The 27,053-nt window shown below is 33.9% G+C and overlaps 1 protein-coding gene across 1 annotated transcript in view; it reads left to right on the forward strand.

Annotated features, from left to right (window-relative positions):
* Positions 1–2,744: 2,744 nt before the first annotated feature.
* LOC104413727 (dystrophin-like) overlaps positions 2,745–27,053 on the forward strand; it is a gene marked incomplete at both ends in the record, with an annotated part of 54,735 nt that continues 30,426 nt past the window's right edge. Inside the window, 5 exons of the mRNA XM_010024800.1 lie at positions 2,745–2,906; positions 10,572–10,682; positions 13,700–13,873; positions 16,644–16,799; positions 22,083–22,253. Of these exons, the coding sequence (XP_010023102.1) occupies positions 2,745–2,906; positions 10,572–10,682; positions 13,700–13,873; positions 16,644–16,799; positions 22,083–22,253 (774 nt within the window). The remainder of the gene's footprint in view (positions 2,907–10,571; positions 10,683–13,699; positions 13,874–16,643; positions 16,800–22,082; positions 22,254–27,053) is intronic.

Consider the following 27,053-nt stretch of genomic DNA (forward strand, 5'->3'; position numbering starts at 1 on the left):
CCAGGTTGCTGGCTGGGCTTGAACCACAACAGTAATACAGACAAAAAAATTAAAGCAGCACCCATTTATATCTGAGAAGATTATCACAACAGTGAAGGTGCTATTTCCCAGCATTTGGCTATTTGGGTCTGCTTCCACTGCCAGAATAATTCCTCTCTTCTACCACCATATTCACATCTTGGTTCGATACCTTACTTTCACCTAAACTTTTCACAATTTTTGGAAAAGATGTACTTTCACCTCACTTGGAAGTCAGAAAACGTTACACAGGTTTTCAGGCTGTAATCAAATTCTCTCTGAGGACACTGAAACAGTAATGTTTTGTCTGTGTGTGTGTGTACATGTTTACTTTGTGTGCACATAAAAGTGTCATAAGCATGCATATATATTTGTCTGACTACACATTCGCTTCAAATCCAGCCATAAAAATTAAGTCACTCATGCAAGGATTTGTTGTAATTCTTTCTTTATCTGCTTTAATATTTGATCAGTGAGTTTGGGAATGTTTTAATTTTTCCATTTGCATTCTAAAACAGGGGTTTAATATCATTTCTGCTGATAACTAATTCATTGTGTGCATGCAGTCGCTCCTGAGGTTGAGGCAAATTTATCTATACTTAAGCAAGTGCTTAGCTTAAATAGTAGTTAGTGTGGGTCAGCATTTAATGAAGGTATTGCTATAAAAAGTAGCTTTTCAGAAGGACTTACACTAGTTTGTGTCCAATTCTCCAGGAAGTGCAGGCATATATTTTAATGGCTGATAAGAATGGAACTTTCTCAGTGTCTTATCTTAAATTGTGAGATCTTCTGAACTTTGGGACACTGCAGGCCTCAATATGAATGGATTATGCACTTAAGTTAGTCCTACCAGGTATCCAAAGAGATCTGTAAAGGCTTCCTGGACGATGCCCTTATGTGTGGTATGTAAAAAGCTACTTACCCTGTTTCTGATCTAATGTGTCATTCAATCTACTGTACAATGATGCAAATGGAAAGGTAGAGACTGTATCTTCTCCAGTCTTACAAATTAGTGGTAAGAAGAGCCAAGGTAAATGGAAGCTGTGGTTTTAAACTGTGTTGCTTTGAACATACTAAGAACATTGTAATTATGTTACCAGCTAAAGGTAAAAGTCATTTAAGTCACAAGCCTTAGTACTGTACTGCAAAGTTACACTGTTTTAATGGTTCATTTGTTAGGGTAATAATACCTTAGTGGATCAAGTGCTTCCATTAACACTGACAGCATGGGTCTGTAAAGCTGCTCAATTCCACAGAAGGTTTTTGGCAGTAATACAAGATTATCTGATCAGCTGTTTTGAAATAGCACAAAGCAGCTTACAAACACAAATATAGGTACATACTGGTTGGTTCCCTATCCTTTAACTAAGTCCAAGAGCTAGTAAGAATGCTCACAAGAAATAATCTTTTTAGTTTGTCAGGTGTGAAGCTCTATAAGAATCTGAGCTCTGTGAAAAAGGTAGATATATCAAATGTTCTCACTGAATTACTGAGAGATATTTTTGTTCAAGGAAAGAATTTCATAATAGGTATGAAATCCAATTAAAGTATAGCTGCTTACCAAAGAGAAAAAGTGTGATTTGACTTGAAAAATGGCAGGACACTCAGCAATGTTATTTAAAGGGTGCTTGCTTTCTCTCTCCTTTGATTGATGTCAGAGAAAGTTACTTTATTCTGTGGTCAGCAGTATGGCTGGGCTTGTACAGACAAAAACTGTATTGCATTTGAGATTGTTGGTAATTATTATGTGCTTTGTATAATGCAGAAACTCCGATGTATTCTAATTAAAATATGAGTCCACAAGTAGATACAATGATAGATGAAAGAAAATGCCAGGTTATTTATTACCTGGTAAATACCATGTTAAACTGTTACAAATAATAGTTAAAGCTATGTCAAGTGCTTAAATATATATGCATTTTAAGGACAATTTGGAAGAAGAATTCATTGTTCTGATTTGGTAAACCATAAAGTGAACTCCTTTGAAGGGAAAGCATCCTTCTCAGAAAAAGGAGTTACGTAAAAGGTGATGGTAGGAAATCTACTGTGGCACTGGTGGTGGAGCAGAAGAAAGAGTCCAATTCCTAGATAAGAGACTATAGTTAGAGTGATAATAGATTGTGCAAGTCCGTAGACAAGACAAGGATCCATGTCTCTCTTGTATTTTTTTTTTTTTGGGCCTTTTTCACACAGAGTAGGCATTGCTTCTGTTCCAGGCAGCTATTAATACTGCATATGAGAGAGCTGCTTCTCAAGAGAGTCTTTATCCCTTTCACTTACTGGATTGTCTCAGATGGGATTGTGATGACAGTAACCCTATTCTCAGTAAACAAAATCTCTTGAATTATATAAGATCAGGAGGACTGCTATGCCTCAATATGAAAGACTGCACTATCAGGATGGGTTTATTATGCAACTTTGCCAGCTTTCACTTTGTATAGAAATCCTCAATGCATGCATTTGTTTTCGGGGTCCTACATTTTTTACAACTTACCTGTGCAATCTGGGGCTTGCTTTGTTTGTTTCTTACTGAAAAGAACTGAATGGGTGGAAAAAAGATGCGCAACTTATCGTACAAAAAGGTGGATGAGCACAAGTCAGGACGACTATCTTGGATTCTTACCCTGTGGTTTTGTTTGGTTTTTTTTTTTTGGGGGGGGAAGTGTTTAAAAATGTATTGTATGCATTATTACTGTAAAGACTGATAACATTGTCATTGTTTTTAGGCTGTGAGAAGACAAAAGAGTCTTGAACAGAGTATTCAATCTGCCCAGGAGACTGACAAAACCCTACGCTTAATCCAAGAGTCTCTTGCTGTTATTGACAAACAGCTAACAGCCTACATTGCAGACAGAGTTGATGCAGCACAGGTACCTCAGGAAGCACAGGTAAGTTATATACAGTTTGAATATAACGTATTCATGTGCTTACTGGTTTTCTCAATCAACCAAAGAGTGTTTGGTTGTCCCTCAGCATCATATTAATAATTGGGATTTGCAATATGATCAGTATGAAAGTGCAAGTAAATTTTAGGTAGAATTCCTTTGAGATGTTCAAGCTAATCTTCCAGTCAAGTGATATTTTCCTTCTGGTTTATATTATATATGTGTCCAGAAAATGTAAAGAACTATAAATGTCATGGAAGACTATGCATTAATTTTAAAATTACAAAGATAATAATATGACTCTTTGAAATTCAGTTACCACCCTAGAAAGAAGAAACTTCCTTATCTTCACTACTCTTAGATGGCTCTTTTACAAAGTTGATTATGTGGCCTAGGGATTGTTATTAAATTGTGGAAACAGACAACATGGTTAATTATTTCATGATGTGCATATGTTCATATGTTTCAGTTTTTACAGCTCACATAAGTTTAACAGAAACAGCTTTTCCAGTTCTTTAGAAGTAGTTTATTGAGCCTTTGAAATAAACATGTACATCTAATTCTCATTTATACCATTTCATTCTTTCTTCTGTAATATCTGCTTTACTGCTGCATTAAAATGGTAAAAATACAAATTAAAACCAATAGTTTACAATTTTATGTACAACAATTTTTCTGTAAATTCTACCTAAATTTTGGAGGTCAGATTAGAAAAGTTAACAACAAACAAAAAAGGCTACAGAGAAATTGAAAATGAATGCTTTGTAATGATTTTAGAAGAGGCATTCAATAGAGTCTTAAATCATTCTAAAAAATGGGTGTCTTGTATGAAGTATCTTAGATGATCTGAAATATGGTCAGAGCTGAATGTATATAGACGTGAAAATCATGTTTTCTCTCCTTTGAAAATAAAGATTTCCATATCTTTTAAATTAAAAATTGAAAGATAGATATGTGTACCTTTCAATTGCTTTTCTAGAGTGTGTGTGTGTGTTTGTAAGAACGAGAACGTGCATTTATTTTTAAGTATATGTGTATGAATTTTAAAAGTAATATTTAAAGAACAGAATCATATTTGCATTTGAGCTTATTTTGAAAAGGATTCTAATTTATTTGCTTCCAACTTATGGCAGTATAAGATTAGGATCAGATTCAGGTGAATTATTTTAGTTTGAATCCTAAACTATGTTAGCTATCAATTGACTCCCTTGAATTATTTTTCTTTTTCCTCAAAATATGAGTATTGTAAACAATTTTTTCATGAAAGAGGATACAAATCAGCATTTATTAAAAATGTATCAGAAAAAAACAATAAGAAAGTGTGCTCTTTTTCTTGTGTATTTGGACCCTTACATTGTAGCAATGTTTGATGGTGCTTCATGTATCCCATGGACGCACCTGATTTATGTGCATCCTCAGGTAGAATATTGACAATGATTACAGATTGTATAAACAGAAGTAATACAATGCTTCAGCAACTGAAGCAGCACAAAACTCAACCAACCTTAATAAGCATGCTCTCATGGGTAAATTTCAGCTCAGTGCTTTTGCAGAACTTGGTTTTGTTCTTGAGATTTTACTGTCTGATATGAAGTTCACCTGGTAATACTATAACCACTGTTGGAAAAACGGCATAGAGGCTGCTGAGTTGTAAAGTTCTCTAAAATCCTTAGAGGGAAAGGAAAAAACCAGTTTTATACAGATAAATATACTGAGTCATTCCTTCAGTGAATGGCTATGCTAACTGGTGGCAGAATAGGCACATACTGAAGGGCTGTACCTCTTGTGGAGCTTCTGCGGGCACAGACCTTTCATATAAGATACCCTAGAATAGCGTCTCTATAGCTGTAATGGGAATCTTTCAGTCAGTGATGTTGATTTCTGGGCAGGGATCAGTTTATCCATGCTGAGGGATTTAGTAAACTGTTCAGCAATATCTGTTGCATATCTGAGAGAACATATGGGAGAATTTATAATCAGAAAGCTGTTGAGGGTTTAGGAGTTCTGCATCTTTGCTTCAAAAATTCAGATCTCTTTAGAGCATTGCTAGGAGGAAAAATCTTTGGCTCAGCTGATCGGAAATGAATCTGAGAAAACAATATTATGTTTAGCTCCTCTTTTTAAATAAAATGATTAGTTTAGCTTATTCAGAGTTGACAAAAGGGGAGTTAAGTATGTGCTGCTCAAGATCTCCTTTGGATCATTTTTTGAATGTAAATTGTGTGTGCTTCTTACTCCACCATGTGGCACTGCGAATTTAATGTGAGAGCCACTTCCGACCAACTCATTTTGAGTACAACTAAAGACGTTGTATTCAGATAAAACAATCTCATAGCAACTGAACAGATAAATAAGTTCAGATTCATTAAGGTGTAATGATGGAAAAAGCTTCAATAAGGTAAAATCTAAAAGAGTGTTCCAGAAGGGAAGATTATTTCTTTGTATGCTTGTCTCATGATCCCAACACAAATCTCTTTAATTTCTCTAAATATACTAAGAAAACACAGGGAATTAAGTCATCATCACTGATGATGTCATTTGACACTTACTGCCTTTTTTTCTTTTTGAGTACTCTGACAGGAAGTGAATAAATCTGTACTGAAAATATTACATTGATATGAAAAATATTTTTTCAGATAATTATCTGTAGCTTTGTCATTCAATAACTTCTGATGAGAGAGAGAATCTTCACTTTGTACTTCTGTTTAGTCTGAGCAACTACATGGGGGGGGCTGTATCATGGGACAGAAAATACATTTATATTACTTCTCACCTGCAAGTGACAAATCACTTGTCTGTTTTTCTCCCTGTAGACTTCTGTAAAATGCAATGTGGAGAATAAATTAACAATATTGTGTTTACCTATTCAGTCTTTCCTTGTAAATCATGTTTCTATCCTCTGACGATCTGCTTTTCTCATTTGAATTCTTCAGTTAATCTTTCATGAAGAGTAGTGTCCAAAACTAAGTATGCTTTCTTTTTAACACTTACTTGTGTGTCATTCCTGTTATAACATAATTTCCTATATGTAGTATGTTTTTCTTTTATTTTCGCAAATGCATGACTTCATTGCACATATTCTTTTTGTGCTTTTGAAGATGGATACTTCAACTGCATTTTTCTATTATTCTGGTATTTTGTTTATCCTTTCAGAGTCTTCAAAGGTAACCACTAACAGTTCTGAAGTTGTTTCATATATCTTTTTTGTCTATTAGAAACATGATCTTTCCATTATGAAGACTAACTTAACAGATTGCTCACTAGATGTTTTCTTTTCTCCATTTATTAGGCTGACTCCTTAGGAATTGATAGCACTCGCAAGCAAAAAAGAGGTTAAACTGAGCACCATACTTGAGAATTGTTAGTCTAGCTAAGTAGTACAAAAATACAATTCAGAAAACCTGATACACCAAGAAGAGCTGACAGGCTGTTCTCTGTAATTCAAGAGAGCCAAATCTGCAAATTCATATCCAGAAATCAGAACAAAAGAAAAAGAAAAATGGTTAATTCTCACAACTTTTAACTTAACCTCTTTGCTGCCAGTATTTAATGAACTATAATTTATTATGCTTATTTTATTTTTTTGTGGAACCTAATAAATCAAATTGAGACTAGTAAATTGGCCATTCTCATTACAGTGCATTCCCATAGCAAGTATTTCACTTATTTGTTGCTCATCCTAAGTTCAAGTGACGTCAAGGTTTCCTGTCCCATCTTAGAAGGGGTTGATATATTTCTCTTTCTTCTGGATGTATCCAACTCTTGAGAACCTAGCAACTTGCTGATCTTTGTAGTATAGTCAATATTTAATGCAAATTAATTCCTCCCTGTGTTATGAATTTCTGAAAACTAATACAATACTATGAGGTCTGGCAAGATGAAATTATGATGTCTTGGAGGATAATGAGCACTGTAATTTACATGTCCTGTGACCTTGCCCCATTCCTGAAGTAAACAGAACCAACAGAGTCTTCTTCTTAAGGAGCAGACAAAAGACATGAGAAGTTTCTCCCAGTTCTGGGGTGGAAAATGGTATCTCTGACCTGCCATGAGAAAGCATTTCACCAGTATGTTTTCCAGATTGTCCTTCAAACTTTTTTTCAACCTGCTGATATGACGTCAGCTGGAACTGTCTGCTGTTTTTTTAGTGTAGTCCTTTCAATGTTACTCATTCTAATATCTGTGTTTGCATATTAGCTGTGCACCCGATTTCATCTTGTCTTTTCAGCCATTATTCCACAACACTAGTTCTGTGTATGTTATGGATCTGTATTTTTATCCTTTGATTATAAATATATATCACTTTGTTTTAGTTAAATAGGGAGGGTTGGGGGGTTTGGGTTTGACTTTTTTTCCCCCAAAAAAATCTCTCCATTGTTATGCTGAATATCACTGGCTGGCATTTCTTCATTTGTGATTTTGTTGTTTGGTTTTGGGTTTGTTTTTGGTTTTTTTTTTTTAATATGATGACTGATTTTATGACAGCAGGTATTGATGGGAAATGACATACACTCAAGCCTTCCAGTTCAATTTTCTGTTGCAAATAATCTTACAGAGTTTATGTGCCCTGTTATCTTTTTTTCTAAATGCTGTTCTCAAACCATGAGATTGCAGTTAGGTTTGTGACAATTTTCAAATGAGACAAATAGTCATTCTGGTTCTTTTGTCTTTCCTTTCTTTGATTCGAGATAGGAAAGTTTTTTTCCTAGAACTGGCTGCACTGCCAATTCTCTGCTTTTGCTGTCAATGAAGTATTACTGTCTGAATTTCACTGTTCATCTTTTTAAAATTAAGACTAGTAATTAAGAGAAATAATGTATTCTATGCCCTAAGGACTGAAATATTTTTGTTCTAGAAGTGGTCCTCATGAGAATACACATGATGTGCCTATGATCTTGTAAATATAATTAGGTTTTAGATTTATTTATACTTTATTTTATACATGCATGTGTATATATAATACAAGTTTTGAAAATTAATAAACTTCCTGAAAAAATGCCAGTGATGGTAAATGAAAATCCTTAATCTGTAGGGCATGGTAATTTATGCACAGTAGTATTTATTAGTAACATACACTACATTATATTGTGGTATTTTAGAAATGAAATGAAGACAGTTTATACTCTATATTTAAAGACAAAATAGGAACCACTGAGAAAAGTAGAGGTGGGAATAATTGAAATGGAAAAAGAAAATGAGGGTTTTCTTGTGGATGTTTAGAAGAAGTCGATGTAATAAATTCATAAGCCAAAATGGACAAAGAAATCAAAATGGTCACGTTGAAATTAAGAAGCGACATCATAGGCAAGTGTTATAAATTCTCTTGCACCTGTTCAACACTGATAGAATCTTTCTGCCTCTTAACAGCAATGACAAATGCAAAAAATCTTTTCTTGCTATAAGCCTTACTAACTTTTCTTTTAAGCTTTCTTCTAATGTCTTTGTTCTCTCTAATACTACATTTTGATGTCAGAGTAGGTGAAGCTTCATCTGTCTCATGAAGAGCAATTTAAAAAAGTAAGACAGAATAATCTCCATGCAGTGTCCATAATACCTAATTTCTTAAACACTACTCTCATCTGTGCTGTGCTGTTCTGACCTATTCAGATAAGAACTGTTCAGTTATTTCCAGAGTGACTCTGAGGCTGAACTAAGTAAACTTGAAAATATAATCAAAAATAGGTTAATTGATGAGGTTGCTGAAACAAACATTTGAAATACTGGATGTGATATACTATATTTTTCTAATGTCAGACTTGCTTCTTTCTTGTATATACCATTCTGACTTCCAAGGCATCAAGGAATTTTTTGGCTTCAGGAGATAGCTAATGCTGAGTCTCCACAAACAGTTTGGTCCGTGTTTGCCCATGGAAGTTCTGTACACCTCAAGGGGGAAATTTTAAACTTGAACAAGGAGGAAATAATTACTCCAAAATAAACTGTTAAATAATCTTTCTGTTATTGATTGCATTGTCCTTTTAATTGACAGTCTTTGTTTTCTCAAAACTAAAATATGATATTTGGAAAAATTCTATTACTTGCTCCAGATACTGTTGGCAATAGAGTACATAGGCTGAAAAGGAGAACTCAAAATATGAAAAATAGAAATTGTACAATTACGATAATTTTAAATAAAAATATTAATCTAAATGGACAGCTTTCTGTCAGTCATTATGCTTTTATAAATGCTTTGCTTCATGAAAATATTTCTTGAAATAGTACTAGGTAGTTTAGACTCATACTTTTGCAATTAAATTTAGTAATGACTTCATAGTTTTCTGTATTTTTGTAAATCTCCTAAAATTTACTTTAATATATTTTCAGTATGATTTGTAAAAACCTGCTCTCAATGTAGTGTTGTAATATACAAGATATTATATTATACAAATCATTATAACCCTGTAATACCCCTACAAAGTAAACAGCATACAGTGTAAACAGCTTTTTACTCAATAACCCATGCAATTTCAAGTACCTATACATTCATTTTTTCTTATAATCAAACTTTAAAGGATCATGTTGTAATTTAAAAACCACTTGTCTTCATTTGCATGACTCTCTGCCATCTTTTGAACTACAGTTTTCATATTTTACAAGTTACTGTTGTATCTCAGAAATGCTTTTGTGTACCATTGGGGGGGGGGGGGAGGTTAACTCTGAATCATTTTTTTTGGTCCCTTGGGGGGGGGGGGGAAGTTGAATCTGAATCACTTTTTTCATTGAAAAGTAATTTTCATTGAGGAGTAATGGCCTCAAATATTTTTCCTGGTGGGAGCATACCTTGTCTGTATTTCTTAGGGTAATTGTTCTCAGCAGTGCTTGTCTAGCAATTCTGCTAATAGCAGTTTCTCATTTGCTAACAATTCAAACATAAAAATATGTGAATTGCTCGAAGTTATGGTATATCAATACATTATATGGGAATTCTTTTCTCAATGCTGCTTAAGTTAATTGTTTCTTCTATCTTTGATTTATAGTGAACCAACAAGGCTGATACTTTTCTTGTGATCAATTCATTGCATGCTGGTTTTGCAGAAAGAGATTACCAGAAATATGTGTTAGAAAATGGATTTAGTGTATTAATGAACTCTAAGTCATTATTCACTTAGCATATCTACAAATTCTGAACATAGATTCTGGTCAGTAATATGTGAGAAATTGTATACTGTTTTAGATATAACACAGCTCTGTGAGATGCAGATGTTATACCCACAGAACACTTTGATGAGTTTTCTCTCAACTTGCCTGATGATACTGTGAAAATAATAAGAAATAAGAAGTGAAGCAAATAACTTTCCTATTTGTATTTTTCTTTTCTATGATTAATTTTTTTTTTTTTTCCCCCAATGAAAACTGTTGTTTTCCTTCAGAAGAAAGAAATCTGTTGTTTTTTGTTTTGGGTTTTTTGCATACAATTTAATCATAATTTCCTTAGAAAAATTATGTTAAAATCTGGTTTGTATGTTTGAGTAGGAGAAGAAGCTTACATTATGGTTGAGACAAACTAAACTGAATAATTCACAGGGTGGTTAACAAGTAGTTTTTTGAATAATTTCCTCTAATAGTACTTCTGCTAAATATCTTTCAAAATCAGCTTTTCCAAATAATATTAACAACTTGAAAATTTTATTCAACCCGTTCTGATTAGTGTCTTGATTTTTTTAATAGAAAATACAATCTGAATTAACAAGCCACGAGATTAGTTTGGAAGAAATGAAGAAAAGAAGCCGGGGTAAAGATGCTGCCAAAAGAGTGCTTTCCCAAATTGATGTGGCACAGGTATGCAATTCTTTTTTCCTCAATTTTTCCTCCACATATGCAAACAAACAACATGAGTAATATAATTACTATAGTATGAAGTGTTCTTAAGGCATCTCTTCTGTTTTAGCAGCTCCTTTCTAGCCAGGAAATTATAGTGGATAAAGCATACCATCCATATCTTCTTACTGCTTGTTTTTCTATTACATCATTCCTATCTAGTTGGCAAAAGTTCTAGGGTACTCAGGTGGTAGGAACACTGTATTAAAAGTGTTTTAAATGTGCTTCAGTTACAAGAAATAAAACTACAGTGAGGATTTTTGGTATACTTTTTGAGGTATTTGAAAATATTTACAGCTAAAAGTATGTTAAATATTTGAAAATATTTGGTAGAACTGCATTGAAAAGACAGATCTATGTTAAGCAGTGTGTTGCAGTCATCAGTATAAAATTTAACTAATATACTATTTCATCTAGTTTAATAGACATAGACCAGTTTGAAATTGAAGACTTAACACTAACAAACAATACCTATTTTTCCCCATTGATCTATGATGGGTTCTTGATGATTTTTCCTGCCTTTTTTTTTTTTTTTTTTTTTTATATTAGTGCCAAAGTTCCTTCGGCTGCAAAACAAATTGTCATAATTCGTTAGAAAGACAAATAATTTCATTATGGTATTAACAGTAACCAAGGCCATCTTTTTCTTCATCTATCAAATATTTCTATGTATCTTAGCTTCAGTTCTAGATGTTATTTTGGAAAACAATGGCTTTTTAAGAGTTAAAGTTGAAATGAACAAGTTGGGTTTTTTTTAATGTTTCCTTTAATCTACAGGACTAGCTTTTCTTTGTTGAGAATATTTATATTCTTTTATTTTGCTGTCTTTCTCCCCACTAACTCACCTGATAGTCTCCATGGCAGCTGTGATGTTGCCAATACTTCATCAGTGAAATGCAGGCATAAAATGACTGTGTTTATAAATTTAACAGCATGCAAGGGAGCACTACCCTTTCTAGGTGCCTTTTTTATTTTTTATCTATCTTTGTGCACAATTTTTTTTCATGCAAAGGCTTCTCTAGATGACCATGTGCCTCAGTTTGTTTGAACATTTTGCATGCCATTAATTTTACTACTCCTTAGTTGTCTCTTTTCTAGACTGACAAGTATGTTAAATCATCCTGACAACTTTAAATATATAGCATTGATTGTCCTGTCATTCTTCTTTGTACATTTTCTATTTTTACAGTAAGTTTTCAGAGAGGAGTCAATCAAAACTGTACACATTATTCAGGCACAATATAGCTTTATACAATAACTTTTATACAGTGGCAGGTTTATCTTTTTTTTTTTTTCTTTATTCCAAATTGTCTTTATTGTTCCAAATCGTTCCAAATACCCGGTCTGTTGTTAAATGTTTGCCTGTTTTTACGTATTGACCTAATATCTTTTTGAAAACTGTTGGAGATAAATAGAAGTATATAATATAACTGTTATTTATTATAACTCAAGTGAGAATGCTAATAGGTAATTTAGCTCCCACCTGTTGTACATCAAGTTTAGTGTTTCTTTTGTGGTGTGCATTACTTAATTTTAGGGTGAATTTAATATAATTTGCTTGGGTTTTTTCCTGCAGAACCTCAGTGCTGTTCCATTCTTCACTGACTCTTCACAGATGGCTTTAATTTCATCTGCTACTTGGACTGATGTTCCCTCTCTTTTCCCTTATTTTTAATGTATTGACCAACATCAAGTTGAAGTGTCACAAGAGGATTAAAAACTAATTATGAATTTAGTGTATGCAAACACACTAAAAAAAAAAAAAAAAAAAAAAAAAGACCACACAATTCTACTTCCTAAGGCAGCTAATCTTGCCTGCAAGTTTGGGGTCACAAGAAAGACTTCCTTTCATACCCTATTGGATCTCAATTTCAATTTCATTAAGAGTATTTAATGAGGAAAATTGTTGGAAGGAGTTGCTGGAAAACAACACAGTTTTTTGTGTTACACAGAATTGTTTTCTGCTCGTGATTCCTGCCTTCTTCATAGAAATCTGATAGATGTGGGAAGCATTTTTCTAATGCCTATGTATAGGCTAGTTCTATTCCTTATTACAGTTTTTCTCAAGTTTGTATGATACAGACGACACTGTATTGGTATGAAGTGTCTAAGATTTGAAGATAAATCAAACTGTGTTTGCATATGCTCAGTTCCTGTCAGTTATCCATTTCTTTGTGACATTTTTTTCTTTTTTTTTTCCAAAGAGTGGAAAAACTTAACTCTACTAGTACTTCGCTTTGTGTTTCTAAAGAGAAATTAGTCCTTATTCAAGAAGATAATTAAAATGCCCTTTCTTTTCTGTATTTTTAATTATTTCCCCTCCTCCTGAAGTAGGGATCATGTGAGCAAGCAATATAATTAGTGCACAAAGATAGCGAATTGTGAAAATTGTGAAATTAGAAGCTATGCTTGTCATAGATTTTTCTGCCTGCAAATTACTTTCTTATTACTCTAGGTTATGGTTTTTTTAAATTGAAATAGAAATCAATTTTATACTCTGAATCTCAGGGTTTGTGCTAGACATACTTACTGTCCAGCCTTTTTATTTGGGTTTTTCTGAGGGACTAAAAGATTCAATTGTAATACCAAGAAGCAGCAACATGGTGTTAGAGCTGATGTGTATCTAGCCTGGAATGTGGATGTGTTGTGCTCAAGCCATTAAACCTGTGTTCTTCCCCATCCACCACCATTTTGTGTATTGGAAAATACAAAACTCTCACTTTCTTCACCTTTTTGTGTCACTAGCTCTGCTGCATCCAGTGTCCTGGATGATATGAGAGTTTTTTCCTCCTGTGAAGACCAAGATTCTCTATTGCTGGTATTTTCCCCCAAAGTTTTAAATTCTTTAAATAAAAACCTGCTGGTTGATAATGGATTCAAAGTATTCTGGAACAGGTCTAAGACTTGTCTTCGGTCTTAGTTTCAAGTCAGTGTTCAATTGATATCACATTTGCTACTTACCTATGCTTACTTTTCAGAAAAAGCTGCAGGATGTCTCCATGAAGTTTCGCTTGTTTCAGAAGCCAGCCAACTTTGAACAGCGCCTACAAGAATGTAAAAGAATTTTAGATGAAGTGAAATTGCAGGTGCCCAAGTTGGAGATGAAGAGTGTGGAACAGGAAGTAGTACAATCACAGCTGGATCATTGCATGGTGAATATTTAAAGAAGCTGTCTTTCTACTTGTTTCTTGCCTGTTCTGCCTTTCAAATTTAAAGTATTATGAATTACAGTATCAATGTTTCTTTGGGAGATATTAGAAAAGATTCTGAGAAAGATTTAGCAGCAAAGTTACTCAAATTTATAGGAATCTTTTCAGTTAAAGTTTGATATTTTTCAAGGAGAGGAGGATAGGGAGAAGAGGTTGATCCTTTTTGCCCTACTTCTCTTGTTTTCAAATGAGGTTAAAAGGACATTGTACATTTAAAATTCTATTCAATTCAAAGTTTTCCTGGATATAATAACACAGTGAAATAGTTCTAAAAATCTTACAGTAACTTTTTCCTTTCTATGTGTTGTTCTCTTCTGTCATGGCAAAGACCTTTCAGAAGCATGGGAAGCTAATTATATGATTTATTTTGGTGAACTTTCAAACAATGGTCATGCACTTTCACTGTGTGAGAAGACCAGTCAGGATCCCTTTCTAATTCCCCCTTCTGATCTTGCATGTGAGTTTATCTCCCTGGATTGGCTCTATTTTCCACAATATTCTGCCATCAGGGAGCTCCATGGTGTGACCAATAGAGATGTTGTAGTGCACAAGTCTACTCTCGCCAGGAAATGCAAAACATAAAGGAAATTATGTTTTGATTAAAGCTTCCATGAGATGCAGCCTGTGACTTTCTTACAGTTCAAAAGCAAAAGATGACCTGAATATGTTCTAAAGAATATAAGAAAATCTGTATATACCTTTAATATCCCTATAATTCTCTACCCTTTTACGTTGAAGCAAAATCAATATAAAGATGAACACCGTGTGCTTGATCATAATAAAATGGAGATTTAAGAGTGAAAATCAGGACAATCAGGTCCTTGTCTTCAGGTTTTTGTTTTGTTTTGTGGGCTGTTTTTTGTTGTTGTTTTGAGTTCTTGGGATTTGTTTGTTTGTTTGTTTTTTCTGGGGCAGTGGCATGCCTGAAGATTTTTTTTTCCCCAAAAAACCTCTTTCAGATGTAAATATAAGAATGTAAATGAAAAAATAAGTATGGAACAAGTCAATGTTATTTCTTTGCATTTTGGTTTGTTTCTTAAGTGCAATTACTATTAAATTCACATTCTTATTAGAATGACATGATAATTAGAAGCCCTGAACTGTGTTAAAGTATCTTCACTTGTCAGCTAGCTTTTGCAGCCCTGTCATGTTCTGTGGAAGACTTGCAGTATTTTTAGAGCGTATTTATCTACAAAGAATCTCATAATATTTCTATTTTTAAAATCTAGTCATAGTATCCCATCCGGTATTAGCCAGTGTACATCATACAACAGCTTCCTAATTTATTGACAGGTTTTCTGTGATGAAGAACGTATTTATCATATTAAGCATCTAAAAAGCAGTCAAATTATATAAATATATACATTGAAGTAAATAAAATAACACCAATGTTAAGAATTGGCTTGGTAATTAAATTATGGATAAAATTAACTTGGGATTTTTTTCTTGTCATATCTGCTAGAAGAAAGGTCTTGTCTTTACTGTCCGGATATACTCAACAAGGTTTTACAGTGCTCAAAAAATTGCAGATTAAAAAAGTACAGTATAAATTATTTTGCAGTTCTGTCTAAATAAGTAAGTTTACTTTCCAGCATTTTGCTGGGACACAGAATTAAGCTAGATATCTCAACAACAAAGTTTCTCAACAGCTTCATGTCTGCTATTCTTCATGTACCATGTAGTAATGGGCATTGTGTATCTCTGTGGAGTCTTTTTCCAAAGTGAAGTTTAATGGAATTTCCAAGCCATGGCAGAATTAATTCTTAGATTAAAAAGAAAAAACCTTCAACTTCTGGTCTACTTAGATGAATGTTAATTGGGTATTTATGTGGCTGTTGAATAGCTTGAGTTACCAAGTCATATGTTTAGATGATGATAGTGACTTTCTGCATATGGAAAGAGAGAATACTTCCTTTTTTGTCATGATCACTCCTTTGAATTATTATGGAATGTATTGTGTTTACAGATAGCTTGCATGTCCTCACTGAACATCCGTTTATCCCTTATTTTCTGCTTAGTTGTTGAAATAGTGCAGGAAAATGCAGTGTACTATATAATATATTTTGGCTTAACCTCATTATGTTACTTTTTCATGTTGTTTTCTTAATAATTTATTTTTTTGAACAGTACTACACTTAGTAAATGTAGGGGAAATCTTCTATCCTGCCAGTCTCTAGATTTAGTAGTTTGAAAAACTTGGATTTTTAAATTAATTTAGTGGGTATTTGTAGTTTAAATACATCCAACAAGCTGTATAAGTTGGCAGAAGACATCTGTTATTGTTCTAAAGACTGCATTATCTAAATCAGTTTGAAAACAACCTTAGTAATTTTTTAAAACAATTAGTGGTGGCCTGTACTTTCTGTAGCATTTCTCCATTGGTTTTGGTGACAAGACTTTGAAGCCAAAATTAGTAAAGATAAGCTGTTCTGAATCTGTTAATTGGAATTCTGATTTAGAAACTGATTAATTTTTCTTACAAACATTTTTTTTAATATATTCAGGGTGAGCTTTCTCTATCCTTAGATCACATACCATGGTACTTTACAACTCCTTTAGCTTTCAAATGGGAGTGAAAGGTTCACAGTCATGTATGATGGTGTTTTTATACAGCAGACAATGCAAAGACTTCTAGCATGTCTTTATGATACCTTCTAGTCTTTTCTGATTTACTTAACAGTAATGTTTCACTCCCATATTTCTATTTTATTAGAAATTATATAAAAGCCTGAGTGAAGTGAAGTCTGAAGTGGAAACAGTGATAAAAACTGGGAGGCAGATTGTTCAAAAACAGCAGACGGAGAACCCAAAAGAACTGGATGAAAGGCTTACAGCTTTAAAGTTGCAATATAATGAATTGGGCGCAAAGGTAAGCTCTGTGTTTTGGTACAAAACTACACCCTCTTTTTAACTGGGAAAGTGAAGAATAATTTTGGTATGGTAAGTAAATGAGGTTTTACTGGTTCTTTTCAAGACCCTCATATTATCTAAACAGTGGGACAGAAAGAATGGTGGCAAAGACAATCATCAGGATGTCTATTCCATTGCTTTGAGAAAAAAATAACCTTCTAGAAAAATATAAAATTCCCTTATTACAATTTAAAATAATACTTTCTTAATGTTTTAATATTTTTTTTCTGTTAGTTCATTGGCTTTTAGGGGTCAGAGGGGGATGTTGCTTGGTTTTAATGCCTCAAACCATCACTTGTTTCAAGACACTTGAGGTCAGAAAACTACTTAGATTTTTTCATGCTTTACTTAAGGAGGTACTTCATAAAAGAGACAATGCCCCCTTTTCATTTCCTTCTCCCTCTGACTGTCCAGATGTTTAAGTATATAATTCCTTTTGTTGCAGTTCAAAAATTTGTTGACCAGAGATTCTTGCTGCTGTGGCTTTCTTCAGGGAGCATTTGTGTGCCACTCTGCCTTGCTGCTTCTACACTCTTGACCACACATGTGTTCAGATATTCTCATAACCATTCCTTGGTTTAAATGTCATGCTCAATGCTGACTTACCTTTTCACTGTATAAGCCACACAGAGTATTGTTTAGTTATCAGTATGTGGAAGAACTGTCCCTTTATTACACATCTGAGATACCAGTGAACTCTTCTTTAGAATTCTGTCATCATCCTCCATTCCATAGGACTATCAACTTACTTCATGTTGGGCAAAAGTAAATCATCATCCTTTGAGCTCTGTAATGAGGAATGTATTTCCTCGGAATACAACTTGTTTGTTTGTTTTAAATCAGATATCGATACAGCTATCAGCTTGATCACTTAGTGAATGTCAGCATATGATTAGGAGGACTACATGAATACTTTCCCTATATTTTTTTATATAATCTCAACTTCACTTCCAGAAAAAGATAAATAGTTCTCAAAATGTGTCAGACTTTTACCTTATGATGCCAGTGATAGTTATTTATATATAATTAACCTTGTAGAATCGAGTCCTGTTAATTTCCCATGCACTGTCATTCCTTGTGTAAAATTTCCATCTATGCATCATTTCTTTATCGAATCATATACACTTAAGTGCTGTTCCAGTTTCAAACAGAGAATTGTTTTATTTACTAAACAGTAGGAAAGACAGACTACTAACCGATATTAACAAGATTGTGATTAGGAAAGAAAAAAACCATACATCAGACTTTTTATTCTGGGTCTGTGTTATCTGTGGAGTGTGTTGCCTGCTCCTAAAATACAAAGCTCTACAAGGACCTTTGATCTCTAAAAAGAAGTTGTGGTATTGTCATAAAGGTGACTTCAGGCAAATAATTCAATTAACAACTGTTCTTCCTTACTCAGTTTTCTTCCTCTTACCCTCACTAGAACTGCCCACAGAACATACAAAAACTGTAATATCAAAGTAAATTTGGTGCTGTAAGTGGAAGAATGTGTAAATGACAGATATAGCTGTCTGTTTATTTCTAAGATTCATATGCTTGAAATATACAAAAGAGGAGAGCATGCAAACTTTTTATTTTGTCAGATTATAAATTATTAAAGGGAAAAAAAAAAGAGCCATGGTAACCTGGAATGTGTTTTAAACACATAATGTTAAAACAGAATGTGGTTTAAACACGTAATGATAACCAAACCCCAATGACTACAGTAGGATAAACCAAGAGTTATGTTACTTTTGACAGAGATAATACTAATTTGGAAACTTGACTTAAAATGGATCTCTCTCTTGCTAGAAAATAGAAGTATTAAGACACATCAGTCTTAGAGTGTAGAAAACCTGAAGAGCCTGCTTCATGAAGGTATTGATAGCTAACATTTGACATAAGATAATATATTTCGTATCTCCATTATTTTAGAAAGGACTGTAGCATGTATTCCTACTTTATTTTTAACATAACAGCAGACAGGTGCCATTGTCATAAGAACCCTCTTTTAACTAATGAAGGAATAAAAATTTGCCATTAGGAAGCCATTAGTGATGTGAAGTGAGCCATATTGCAAATTCACTCAATCTGCAGTGCTGTGTTTAGCTTTGTTGTCCTTGATGGAATTTCTCACATCTACTTTTACATAGCATGGTAGTTAATGGTTTTAGAGAAAGTCACAAAAGCCCAGAGATGCAGAACTAAAAGAATCAGATAACCATTATCAACCCTAATTGATTTCATTGAGTTAAAGTCTTTTCAAGACAAAACTTATAGTAGTTATAACAAATATTAAGTCTCAGGACTGAAATAGATAGGCTGAGGGAAAAACACATCTCCAAGCACAAATTGACTTGTGTGATTTCATGTGTCCCCCCATATTTGAAACAATTGTAAAGCATATTTTTAAGCAGATGGAATGCTTGAATATAACATGTTGAACAATGCTGAAGTGTTGTGCTCTCAAATGGACAGGAAAATTATTATAAGAAGTTCTGTATATGCTCTTTTTTTTCTATGTATTTTAGTTATCATAACTAGACCCTTTGAGCCTAGAAAGTCTTCCCCTTAAGAAGAAGGGGAAGGTGTGGGTGTCTTATAAGTTATTTTCTTTTTCCTTTTTTCTTTTTCCTTTTTCCTTTTTCCTTTCCTTTCCTTTTTTCTTCTCTTTTTTTTTTTTTTTTTTTTGGCAGGTTTTCTCTTTTGTTTTTGGGGTTGGCTGGCTTTTTGGGGTATTTTTTGTATATACACATATGGATATAAATACTTGTTAATAGTCCTAATTGCTTAGGTGGTATCAGACCTTAAACCTCTCTTTGGCCTAGGAGTGAGTTTCATCTGTTCAGAACATCATTTTTAGCCAAATATACTTTAAAAGCATGAAGGATAATTTTGAAACTTTAGCAGTGGCCTCGATAGGCTTGAGATTATATTGCAAGAAATCAACATCTCCTTTGATTATCATGGTGCAGTGGTTGCATTTATGACAAATATTCCTGTGCATGCTTCTGCATTCACTTACCTGTATTCTCTCTCTTTCTGACACGAGCACATATGTGCATGTAGACACAAACAACTACATTACAGTTTAGGTAGTTACTTGTGAGTGGCCATGAGGTAGGTTCTGTAGCATACTTGTGTAAAATCTATCATAATTCATCAGAATACAGAGCAGTACTCTAAAACAGAGTGGCAGTAATAATGTTCTTGCTGCTCTCCTAAGGGCATTGCATGCAGTAGGTGCTATTACAAGATCAGGCCTGTCTTCACAATCCTGCTGCTGCGCAGGAATTTTTGGCTGTAAAACTGAAAGGCTGTAAAATACCTTTTTTGCTTTAAATATATGCTTTTCTCATTTTACTTTTATTTATTACAAAATCTTGTGAGTAAACTAACATCGCTAAAAAAGCTTTAAAATACAGAGAAAATTTATGGAGATAATGCTGTTGATAACACTTTATTATACAGAAGGCCTTTAGAGGGCACTGTTTCCTATTTTTCTTCAGAAATACATCTTTAAAATACAAAAACTGATTAAGCGGTAACCTCTGGATATATACAGTGTGTATGGAAATAGTGCAGTATTATTGATACTATATACAGAGTTCAGAGATGTTTGTAGCAAAACAAATTTTCTTCCTGTGTTTCAGCATGTATCAGTAACTTAATTTTGTAGTATACTAAGTGTTTAGAATTCTTACCCAGGCAGTCAGGCTAGTGCACTTTGCATTGTATTGCAGTTAAGTACCTGCGAATAGTTGTTTACAATGACTATTAATACTCATCAGAAGAGTTGAAAAACATGGGTGAATTTCTGGGTCCATGTGTGAACGGGGCTCTAAATAGCTGTATTTTATAGTCCTTCGAGGGGTTTACCTCTTGGCTTGACTATAAATTCTGAGGTCTCATTTAATAAATTTGGCATACAAGAAAGCATATAAAGCATATTCAGTGAAGAAATGTTCCTGACATTTTAGTGGTGAGCCTCTATAGAGCGATAATGTATGATCAGGGACACTTTATGGCTTATTCCCTGGGCAAATATGTTCTGTTTATTCAGGGATAACAAAAGCCATGCACCTAACCTTGTAACATCCTGTAACATTTTAAAACCTCAGACTCTCCTTGACAGTCGAGCGAGGAATCAATTTGATCATTGTGCTTCTGCTACTCAAAAAGTGTCAAAACCCAAAGTAGTTTTAGTACATACTGATAGCAGGTTTGGATATCTGATACTAGACAGGCTTTTTTTATATTTAAAAGTACTTAAAAATCAGTGGCTACAATCTCACGTGGTTACTAATAGACATACAAGGTAATTAGTAGGGTTTTTTTTAAATATTATTGACCTATGGAACACTTTTAATCCGCCTTCGCTGATGGGGCTTTTTTAAGCTTCAGCACAACAGGATTTATTATTTTTTATTTTCTAATTACTTATTGCCTAATGTCTATTGTGGTGTAGGTTCCCATCTGAGATATCTTCCTTTGACTTTCTGCCTTCTCTACTAAGTATGTGTTATCTTCTCTCCCTTTCCCTGAACATGCTCAGGGGCTTGCAGGGAAGCTTTTATTTCCCCATAATCCTCCAGATTGCACCAAAATGCAGTGTAAGACAGTCAAGACAACACAAATATTCAGCTTTCCTTCCAGGTAGTATATAATATGAACAAATAAAACAGATTGTCCATAATACTTCATGTCCAAAATGTTCAGGAAATTAAAAACTTAATTAACTGTGTTGCCTTAATTTGATATCATTCAGTGACTTTTTTTATTTCAAGATTTTGGGGTTTTTTTGGCAGAGATTTTTTTTTTATTCTGTGTAGTGTAGCTACATGGAAAAAAACTTGAGAGTTCTGTATCACAATATGGCCACCTATACGAAAATAAACTCTTTGAAGTGTTTTGACATCTATTTTTCATCTCAAGGGAAGCTTTTTAATGCAATTATTCCAAATTCATTTGCTATGCATCACTTCAAAACAGAGGAGGAGGTCAACATAAGTCTGCTGCTAGTTCAAACTCAGTGTGTTTTCATGCAAATATCTTTCTTGCAGGTGTTTACATTCTAGAGCAAAATTACAGATACTGAGAGAACTAAGGCAAGATACAACTGTATTAATACTGCACCTTGGCTAGTGAAATTGCAAGTTAAACTTTTATAGAAAAGTGGCGCATAGAAAATGGTATATATAAAAAAGTCATTAAACCTGTTCGACTGAAAAGTTAAGAAACACGTGTTTTCTTTCTGCAGGTGACAGAAAAAAAGCAAGAGTTAGAGAAATGCTTGAAATTGTCCCGGAAGCTGCGGAAAGAAATTAATGCCATGACAGAATGGCTTGCAGCGACAGATGCAGAATTGACAAAGAGATCAGCTGTGCAGGGGATGCCTAGCAATTTGGATGCTGAAATTGCCTGGGGCAAGGTAACAATGTAACACGCACTATACCTTTCTATGTCTCAGTTTATGCATATTACAGGAAGATAGATTTCTTTCTTGATAAAGAGAATAAAAAACCTGGCATTTTAATTAGTGGAACTTTTAAACTGTTAGGCATTATCTCTAATTATCTAATATCTCTAATATCATTACCCTAACATTAATGCTCAGAAAAGTTAAACCATCTTGTCTCTGCATATATCAATAGCACAATTCACTTTCATATTACAGTAATCTTCACCAAGGTGAATTTAAAGTTAGAATTTCATTTTCAGAGTGCTATAAATTATCTATCCAATAATCCAATATGCATGTAAATAGAGATCCATATAAATAGAGATCTTTTTCTCTCTCTGCCCATTCTACTCGAGATTAGAAAAGTATTACACGGTAAAACAGCTCCAGTGGATGAAAGGTAAAGGATGTCAGAACACTATATATATTCCACACATTCAGATAGTGGCCAGGAGGTGGGGTGTTCGTTTTCTTGCCCTTTTTGGTTTAGAACTCATTTGCTTTCATTCTGGGGGCTTCTTACTTCCATGGACTTCACCTTGAACTCTTACTTCAGGTTAAAACTTAAAGCCTAAAATGAAACTTTCCTCAAAATTACTACACGTTACGGTTCAGATAAACATCTTACAGAATCACTAAGGAATGCAAGAGTTCTACATCAAACTGCCTTATCTCTGTGTGATGGTGAGACTTAGCATGGTATCACTCAACACTAGCTAATCTATATTTATATTCTGCATATGTAATAAATCCAATCGAACTCAGAACATAAACCAAGCCAAGTCATCATTGTGCATACATACTAAAAAACTGTGCTTCAGAGGAAACTATGCTTGACATTATCCAAAGCTTCAAAATTTCATATGATTATGTGCAGCAAGCAGCATTTTGGATAAGTGTTCCCGTATAATTTCAAAATAAATTAAAAATCCCAAACCAAAACAAAAGACTGACCACAGACGGTATTGGTTTTTTGTGCAAAAATTTATCACTTCTGCTTTAATAGGAGTAATCCTTTATTTTACCAGTTTTACCATGCATTATAGAAATAGTTGTGAATAAAACACAGGCATTACCAATTTTTTTAAAGACTGCAGGTTAAAGGCACTGGAGTTAAATTCTATTTCTGGTTTGGGTTTTTGTTGGGGTTTTTTTTTTGTTTGTTTGGGTTTATTATTAATTTTATTTTTGTCTTTAACTGTGCCTTTCAAGCTTCTCAGCTTACTAAAATCTCTTTAGCACTGAAATGCACTGATGATTTACAAACTAATAATGAAAGAAAGTCTGTAAGTTTTTTGTGAGGTTTGCAATTGGGGATTTTTGGTCATCGGTCTCCAAGAATAACAAATTTTAAAAGTAGTATCAAAAAATATATAAAGATCAACTTTTGCTATTAGTATCTTACTGCTTTGACTATTGCTGCTTTGACTTTCAAATCAAAACCTCAGTCCCTGAAAAGAACATTGCTGCTTGATGTACTCTCATTTTCACTTGCTGCTTTTCCTGCAATAAAGTCTGTGCAGTTCCTCTCATTTCTTTTGATTGATAATGTGATCTTAACACCCATAATAAAGGACAAGTGTCAGATTTTTAAGAGACGGGTTAGATAATTGTGCTATTTTAATGCCACCAAACTAACCTGTCAGGTACTCAGTCCGTTTATGCAGTCATGAAAATAGAAATCATATTTGTTGGTGTTAAACTGCACAGTATAATTCTACTGAAATGGAAGTGTACACTCTATGTTCCTGCATGTGTGTTCAGGAAAGTTGATCCAGAAGTATATAGCTTCACAGCAGTTTAATTAGAAAGATTTGTCCTTAATGTCATTTACTTGTTAGATATGAACATTAATGCTTCAGAAGTTTCATAATTAGAACCTAAAGCCTGATGATCAGTGCAGTGACACAGTGGGAAGTCCTTGTTATGTCTTATGCTTGCTACAAAAAGTACAACATATTTTTATCTCATGATAATTGAAAAAATAACAAAAGCTAATTAAAATTAGAAATATCAACATGAAAAATATATCAGATGGGAACCACCCCACCTACTAATCTTAAAGAATGGCATTGAGTATTTTAAATTCTTACCAGGAACTGAAGGGTCGCAGGAAAAACTGGTAAGAAGCATATTTTGGCTTCAAATCCTGCCCAAGGCCTTCGCTGCAGTATAACCTTCTATAGTACCTCCACTCTTCTCCTTCAGTCAATTCATCACTAAAATAAGAATAAAAAACAACTTCGGGTGAGAGCAGCTTCCTCTTGTTGAAGTATGTATGTATTGAGTGTCTTTTAGAATTCCCTTATTTAGATTCCCTTTAGGCATTATAAGACAATGTTTTCATAAATACAAACACACTTTTAATTTTGAGCAATCCAACAGATAGTATAGGTGGCAGATCCTAGTCTTCTAAATGTAAGTATTTGCAGAAACTATGTAAAATTAGTATACCTGTTCATAAAGAAGCATGTATTACATACCGCATGTGATCCTGGACACTTAAAAATTCTTGTGAGGACTTCATAAATAAGCACAATACTGTTAGTCCTGTGTGGTTTTCATTGGGGCATCATACAGAGTTGTACATTAATAATTCAGTCCCCAGAACCAGGGTCTCACAGTATCAGATTAATGTCACAGCTTTGGGCTTTGGACTTCCTGGGTAAGTAGGCTGCCAAAAACAGTAACCAATCTAATGAAATGCACGGGGAGATGAATTAAGACCAGCAAATACCCATTGTGAGGAAAGTCTGCAGAAAAACTAAGATGGAAAATGGAGGGGGAGAGGGAAGTCAGTAGTGTGAATGAACTGAAAACTGAAGGTATGCTGCTGCTGACATAACTTAGCAGAGGGCTCATAATCTTTTTCCTTTACAGCATAAGGAAGCAGTTATATTTATTACTGCACTTATTTCTAATTGTTTTCAGAGCCCAAGACTTCTTAAAAGTGAAGAGAACGCAGAGGGTTTCAAAGATAATTATAGAGGATAGAATTAAAGAAAAAATCATACATGCAAACATTGGCTTCATGGTATAAACACCTAGAAATAAAAATGAATGTCTATCTTGAGTAGGAAATTATGTTAGCGAAACATAGCATTAATATGAATGTGAAGTGTATTATTTATTTATTCGTGTCTAGAATTTTTCTAAGGATGCAACAAAAACTTGGGTGAGTTACGTGAAATGAGATTGGCAGTATACTGAAGACTCTAAATCCCCTTTTTACTCAGTGGAGACAAGCTAAATCTTTCCACTTGAATTTGGTTCTGTTATAATAGATAAGAAAAATGACATGTGGGTGGAAAGATAGTCATTAAACATTGTATATTAGAAATCCTTTTATAATTAGAAGCCTGATTTAGTGAACGTATTTATCACTGAAGACGTTAACCACTGAGGGATTTATTTGTCTTTTAATCAGGAACTGGCCTGATAAGAATTAGATTGCCAGGAAACTGTTCTCAGAAAGGAAATAGCAGATGGTATTACTAGGAAAAGTACTGTATTGCTCCCTACTATCAGCAGTATGTGTCTGCCAGTGCTTTAACGATATTTTAGCACATTGTATAATACCAGTGAGTATAAAGTTGACTTGAAGTACTTAGAATTACATGAGCTAACACATTTAGCAACATATTTCCTGTCAGTAAAATCAGTAAAAGAAAATTATCTGCAAGTTGTGACAGTTGATTCATAGTCAGCGTCCAGAACGCAATAAAAATAAAAGATGTGCTGTGAATAAACAAAAATGTGTATAATCAGCCACTGAGAAGGCCATAATGTCGACTTCAAATTAATTCTGACATCCCACTCATTAGAGCTGAGCCACCTAATTTCTTTTAGAGAGGTTCAAATTGCGAAGATTACTTTCAAGGAGTCCATGGCACACAGATTGTGTAGAAGAGTAATACAGAACTTTTCTTCATTCAGCCATGCGTGTTTAATTTTTTAAAATCTACATATGTTAATGACCAGCACAACTAAGATCTTACCCTCTGCATTTAATCACAATTCTGAATTGTTTGAAAAAAACACCAGCAGTTCAACTTGGTACATGGTAGTTTTGCCATTATAAAGTATAGTTTAAAAACCATATGCAGCATGTCCTCAGGAAAAGCTATTCTATGTAGCTTCTGCTTTCAAATGTAATTCATTCCTAGTATTTGCTCATGTGAAGGAGGTTATGATTTTCACTCTCTTATGAAACATCAAGTAAAAAAACCCAAACCAACAAAACCAAACCAGTAGTTTTTGTTGGTAAACTGAAAGAGTATGCCACAGTACAGTGGGTTCAGAGAAAGGTGTAAACCCTGCTCAAAGTGCACAGGGAATGTCTTTTGTTCATACTGACATGATTCACCCTGTCATCCTATTGATCCATATGTAAAATGGAAAAAATACTTCTGTATGCACCTACAAACCTCAAGAATTCACAGTAAAGCTTATCCCCATGCCTTTCAACACTGCAAAGCAATCTCGTTTCTATCCAGGTTTCAAGACATCTGAAATTGTTTTTCTTAAATAAAGCTTTTTTTTATAACTACTATTTTATTTGAACTACAATTTATTTCCTGAGGCTTTGATGGTAGGGACTGATATAAGGCAAGCTCAGCTAGTCTTCTCACTCTCTCTCTGCTCCCTCTGGTGTTACCAGGATGGAGATTAGAAACTGGTCATCAGAGGCATCCTCCACATTTAACAGAGAAGGATCTGTCTGATTCCTTTCCTTTCCTGGGTGCTAGGAACCTATATGCCATTTATCTT

This window comes from Nestor notabilis, unplaced genomic scaffold, assembly GCF_000696875.1.
Source record: "Nestor notabilis isolate BGI_N333 unplaced genomic scaffold, ASM69687v1 scaffold7052, whole genome shotgun sequence".
In the NCBI taxonomy this organism is placed as follows: Eukaryota; Metazoa; Chordata; class Aves; order Psittaciformes; family Psittacidae; genus Nestor; species Nestor notabilis.